This window comes from Microtus oregoni, unplaced genomic scaffold, assembly GCF_018167655.1.
Source record: "Microtus oregoni isolate MIOR12 unplaced genomic scaffold, Mior012 000031F_ref0000149, whole genome shotgun sequence".
NCBI classification, from domain to species: domain Eukaryota; kingdom Metazoa; phylum Chordata; class Mammalia; order Rodentia; family Cricetidae; genus Microtus; species Microtus oregoni.
Genome location: NW_024543090.1, coordinates 28,179,432 through 28,185,697, shown reverse-complemented (window position 1 = coordinate 28,185,697; position 6,266 = coordinate 28,179,432). Strand labels below are relative to the sequence as shown.

The 6,266-nt window shown below is 45.4% G+C and overlaps 1 protein-coding gene across 2 annotated transcripts in view; it reads left to right on the top strand.

Moving 5' to 3' along the window:
* Positions 1–989: 989 nt before the first annotated feature.
* The window catches only part of Sppl2a (signal peptide peptidase like 2A), a 37,214-nt gene continuing 31,937 nt past the window's right edge, over positions 990–6,266 (top strand). For both annotated transcript variants that reach the window (XM_041678854.1, XM_041678851.1), the window contains exons 1-3: positions 990–1,145; positions 5,434–5,553; positions 5,722–5,904. In XM_041678854.1, the coding sequence (XP_041534788.1) occupies positions 1,077–1,145; positions 5,434–5,553; positions 5,722–5,904 (372 nt within the window). In that variant the 5' untranslated portion in view covers positions 990–1,076. The remainder of the gene's footprint in view (positions 1,146–5,433; positions 5,554–5,721; positions 5,905–6,266) is intronic.

Below are 6,266 nucleotides of genomic sequence, written 5' to 3'. Positions count from 1 at the left end.
ACCTCCCTTGGCCTTGAGACTGATGCTTCCTTCCTGGAAGTGGTTTCCTTTGCCTATCTGAAATGAACTTGCATAGAAATTAATAGTCGGCTACAGTCAGCTCAGGCTGCTGTTTTTCTCTGGCGCCCTATTTTTACCTCCCTTTGATCCCTATATAGCACTGGGTGAAAGGTCTTTGTTTGTCTTGACAGTGTTTGCTCACACGTCTGTATCCCTTGCTACGTCCCCCCCTTAGGGTAGCAGGAACACTGTCCTATTCAGGTTTGGTTATTCAACAAGTATTTGACGACCTAATATACAGTGGATATTTTATGTGTAAGGACAAAGTGGTCAACAAAGCAAAGAGGGACAGTTCCCTGTCATTAATTGGATAGCAGCATGTGAAATACATAGATAAATGAGTATAAAATGAGTCAGGTATGGTGGTTTATACCTTTAATCTCGGTGCTTGAGAGGCAGAAGCAGGCAGATCTCTGAGTCCTAGGCCAGCCTGGTCTTGGACAGTAGCCAAGGATAGGTAGAGCTAGCCCGTGTCAATAAAGCAAAACAAAAACAAAGCTATGAAGAGAACAAATAAATCATAGTATGAAAGTGAATAGAGAATAGAAAACTCGACTGAAGAGACGTGTAAACTGACAAGGGAACGCCCAGCTCGAGGGTCGTAACGCATAGGAGAATAGAGAGGCTAGGAACAGAGAAGCCAGGGGTGAGATGACATAAACTTTGCTGCGGAGGAAGAGTTTTGATTTGTGCTTCAAGCGTGGAGAGGGGCCTTGTCTGGTTTACAGCTTTGCGAAGGTGGCTCCGAGGCTACGTGGCAGAGGCCTGAAGGGAAACTGAAACCCGAAGCCGCAGAAGCTCGGAATGGGCGGCGGCCGCAGTTAGAGGGAACCGGACGGGAACAGGGGATTTACGCAGTTAAGAGGGCTGTTCCGAGGAGCAGCGCCCGGAGCCGACCGACAGCCCAAAGTCCCAGCCCAGCGCTCCGCGGGCGGGGCCGGAAGAGGAAGTCGGGGCTGCAGCCCAGAGGTCCGGGTACCGCCAGCGCCGCCAGCGCCCAGCTGCCCGCCCGCGGGATGGGGCTGCTGCTGCACTTGCGGCACGCTCCCGCGGCCGCTCTGCTCTGGAGCTGCCTGCTGGGACTGGTGAGAGCCGCACTCCCCTCCCCTCCCCTCCCCTCCCCTCCCCTCCCCTCCCCTCCCCTCCCCTCCCCTCCCCTCCCCTCCCCTCCCCTCCCCTCCCCTCCCCTCCCCTCCCCTCCCCTCCCCTCCCCTCCGCTCTTCCCTCCCCTTCCTCCCTTTCCCTTCTCCTCCCTCCTCCCCTGCCCCTCCCCCTCTCCTCCCCCCCCCCCTTTCCGGCCCTTTTACAGTGCTCACCCGCGGGTTCTAGCATTCTCACCTGGCAGTGCCTAGAACCCTGCGAAATACTTACCCGGGAGTAATCCCGTGGGGTGGAGGGCTTCTTTCACCTAGGTCCTGAAGCGCTGTGTATAGTTTTTTGGCGTTCAGGCACATTTTCTTTTTAATTAAAAAATTTAACTTCTGTTTTATTGTGTAACCCTTCTTACTGCAGCTTTTTGCCCAGGAAAAAAAAGGGGGGGGGGAGGGCAGGATGGACTGGGTTCCAGTTGTTAGCGTTCTGGAGTGCTCTTTAGTTAACTGTGTTCACATGTATTTCTATCTATAACTATATGAATATCTGCATGCTTTCATTCCATTCCCATACAGTTCTTTCTCTGTAAAGTGCGTGTCATTATACTGTGGGGATTTGTTTTGTGCTTTTGTTTTCTTACAGGCACACTTTAAAATCCCCTTAAAAACCAAGTATGAAAGTGGCCCTTGGAGGTTTTTAGTTTGAAGTCTAAAGGGATAGAAGTCTGGTTAAGAAAAAAATATGTGCATGCATACCCATAGTTGCAGAAGTAATATTTTAAAATTTAGCAACAAGAAATTTGAGTTCTAATGGGTGACCCAGAAGCTAGCTTTCAGGAAATCAGACTTTGTTTCCATTTGCTTTCTCTTCTAGAGCTTCAGGTTAGGAATATTTATCAGTGTTGTTTGGGCAGTTGTGTAAACGGTGTGCACAGTCATTACCCCGAGGAACTTTAACTTCTCTGAAAGACTGTGTTTTATAACTCTGGGCTTTAAAGGGTCAGCGAGAAAATCTAAGCTCAAAACTGTTATTAAACAAAAAAAAAAGTAGCCTTTTGTGTTCTGGGAACTTTGCTGGACATCATTAGGATCATACAGGAAAGAAATCATACAAAAAGTATTTTGAGGGGAGAAACAGCAACACAGAAGCATTACTCTGTGTCTTTAAGGTCTGAATAATCAGACAAGTGACATTTAGTTCCCAAAGAACAACTCAGAGGGGACATAAATGCCCTGAACTTATAATTTATGTGTTAAACTTAGCACTCATTTCATTGAACCTCTTAAGATTATTAAGAAAAAAATGTTTACATACTTATAGTTCCACTAATTCGTCCTCAAGATAAATTAATATTTAGCACAGAAATACATCAACTCTTGATAAACCACATTGTTGGGCAGTGGTGGCACATGCCTGGCCCAACACTCTAGGTCAGAAGCAGGCTGGTCTCTGTGAGTTTGAGGCCACCCGGGTCTGCACAGTAAGTTCTAGGACTGCCAAGGCTATACAGAGGAACCCTGTCTTGAAAAAACAAAACAAAGAAAAAGAATCGACAAACCCACACTGTGGTTATTAGACAAGAACTTGGAAGATCTAATGGCATGGATACATGGAGTAATGGGTGACATGTTCAGCAAACTGTAAATACGCTCTTGTGTGAAGTACTAGGCCTTTTTTTTTTTTTTAAATAAGGTCTTGTGTAGCCTAGGCTTGCTTTGAGCTACCTAAGAATGACCCTGAACTTCTGATTGTCCTGAGTGCAGGGATTATAGGCATGTACCACCAAGTTCAAACCCAAGGCTTCATATGATGGTAGCCAAGTGCTCTACAAACTGTGCTTCACCTAGCCTTCTGAGGAATACGGTATTTCTTTATTAATGGTTGGGGGTGGATGGGTGATATGTTTCCGTGGTCACAACTTTAAGCATGTCCCTTTTCTGGACAAATTGCAAATTTTGTAGTGGTTTTGTTCCTGATTCTCATCATAAGTCTTAACTAAAAGCATCTAATAATACCTGTGTGATAGAGTTTGAAAGCTTTGTTACCTGGACATGACCTCTTTTGGGTTAGTCCTTTAAACTCAGCTTCCCAGAGAGTCAGAGGATGGACAAATGCCAGAATGGACGATGCATTGTTTTTAGCCTATTCCAGATAGAGTCACCATCCCATCTGTTCACGAGCCTGCCTTTGTCTGCATTGTTCTCAGCATTCTGCTCTTCTGCTCTCTGCCCAGAATGGCCTCGTTAAGCTCTTTTGACAGCATCGTAGGCTTTCTCTAATTTGCTCCTCCAAACCTCCAGACTTCTTATGCATACTAATTTCAATGGCTTATGAGCTGTATTATTAGCTATAGTCATAAGCAACAATCTTCCTTCGTGGTACCAGCTTTCTGTCCCTTGACAAAATGCCTGAGAAATCACCTTAAAAAGAAGAATGAAGCCGGGCAGTGGTGGCACCTGCCTTTATTCCCAGTACTTGGGAGGCAGAGGCAGGTGGAACTCTATGAGTTCAAGGCCAGCCTCGTCTACAGAGCTAATTCCAGGACAAACAAGGTTACACAAAGAAACCCTGTCTCCAAAAGAAAACTAAACAAACAAACATAAAAGGGGTGGGAGAAGGAGGAGGAGGAGGAAAGCCAGGCAGTGGTGGCCCATGAGAGGCAGAGGCAGACAGATTTCTCTACATTCCAGGCTAGGCTAGTCTACACAGAGAATTCCAGGACAGCCACGGCTATACAGAGAAATCCTGTATTAAGAAACCAACTGGATGTGTGCTTTGCTACAAAGGCTTGTATGTTTTGTTTATTTTGGGTACGCTTTTGTGTATCTGAATACACATGCATTCCTGTGCCCCAACCCATGGTAGAAGTCAAGCATTTACTTGGCACCATGTGGGGCTCAGGTCATTAGACTTGGCTGCTAATGTTTCACCTGCTGACCCATTCCCTGGACCTCTTCTTCCTTTGGATTTGGAGACTAACTTGCTCACAGATAAGATGGGAAGAACCTCTGTTGAAGGAGGTGGGTGACAGAAGCAGTATACTAAACATTTGGGGATGTCTCTGCATGTCTCCCGCCCCTCACTTTTTCTTTATTATCCTTTTCCATCACTTTGTCCCTTTTCCCTATCTTTCTAGGCAATGGGAAATAAGACAAGATGAAGTATTCTAGCTATTTTTTAAAAGTTATTTATTTATTTGGGGGTGGGTGTGCCAGGGCATATGTGTCATGCTCAAGGACCAACTCATGGGACTCATTTCTCTCCCCCCGCCCCTTCGTGGGTCCTGGGATCCAACTCAGACGGTCATCTTTGGTGATAAGTGCAGTTACCCACTGAGCTATCTTGCCAGCTCTTCTAGCTCTCTTTTATGTTGTTTATTTATTTAGTTTTGATTGTTTGTTTTGAGACAGCATCTTTGTATGTAGGTCTGGCCTCCCTAGCACTCACTGTGTAGACCAGGCTGCTCTGGAACTCAGAAAAATCTGCCTGCCTCTGCCTCACATGGGCCACCGCTGCCAGCTTCCCTTCTTCGTCTTCCTCCTCCTCCTTTTTTGTTTTGTTTTGTTTTTTTGAGACAGGGTTTCTTTGTGTAGCCTTAGCTGTCCTGGAACTAGCTCTGTAGACCAGGGTGTCTTTGAACTCACAGAGATCCACTTGCCTCTGCCTCCTGAGTGTTGGGATTAAAGGCATCCGCCACCATCACCCGGCAGGCAGTTTTTCTCTTAAAACTCCGTATTGGTGTATCTGGATAGGCAGTTGAAAGCTCTCAAAGACTAGAGTGAAAATGATTTTAAATTCAAGGTGATTATCTTATACAGTCAATACTTAAAAGTACTCCTGCATCTCTTTAACCCCAGGGAAAGGTACTAGGCAAACACCAAGGGTGGGACAAGCTAAGAGGTTTTGAGTCCATTCTTCTGCGTGAGTGTGAACTATGAAGTCACAACTCATAAAAGAGTGGTGAAGAAAGTGCCAGGCTGAGAGGGCAGGCTGGCATTGTTATGTCATAGCACCCCCCATGTGGCTCTTAAAACATAGTTTTAGGGTCATAGTTAATCTTGTAAGAAAGTGAGCCATCGTCCTCAAAGAGTGAGCTCCGGACAAGTGTGTATGGTTTCATTATTCCCGAGCTGCTTATGCAGGAGTAAATAAAGTCATCACAAGTCTCACCCTCGTGAGGAAATGTGCTCAGACATGCTTATAAATAGTCTCATCGAAATCTGTTACTGCCAGCAAGCCTAACTATGACCACCATCCTGAAAGTTGTTGTTTGTATCTTAGACAGCTGCTCAGGAAGCCATCCTGCACGCGGCCGCAGATGGCTCATCTTCACTTTCCAAGGACTATTGCATGCATTATAACCCCAAATGGACAAGGCTTCCAAGTTCCCTAGAAAATGCAGTAAGTAAATAACGTGATATTATTCATAATAAAATATTGATTATGAGTAATAACTATTTTAGCGTGTGACTCAGTGAGATTGTACTAAACTGGCCTCGGTGTTTCATCACTGAATGCTCTTGGGTGAAATGAGGTATCTGTCTTATTAAAAACATTTCTTCTTTTCAGACTTCTCTTAGCTTGATGAATCTGACTGGCACGCCACTGTGCCACCCTTCTGATATTCCTCCTGATGGCATAAAGAACAAAGCAGTGGTGGTACAGTGGGGATCCTGCCACATCCTTGAAAAAGCCCAAATTGCCCAGAGAGGTGGTGCTGAAGCATTGCTGATCGCTAACAGCAGTATTCTGGTAAGCGCTAAATGGAGGAATTTCTTTTTTATATACATTTTTTAAAAATATTTATTTCTGTATTTATTATGTATACAATATTCTGTCTGTGTGTATCCCTGCAGGCCAGAAGAGGGCACCACACCCCATTACAGATGGTTGTGAGCCACCATGTGGTTGCTGGGAATTGAACTCAGGACCTTTGGAAGAGCAGGCAATGCTCTTAACCACTGAGCCATCTCTCCAGCCCTTTATATACATTTTTTTTATTGATATTTATTGAGCTCTACATTTTTCTCTGCTCCCCTCCCTGCCTCTTCCCCCTCCAGACCTCTCCCAAGGTTCCCATGTTCCCAATTTACTCAGGAGATCTTGTTTTTTTC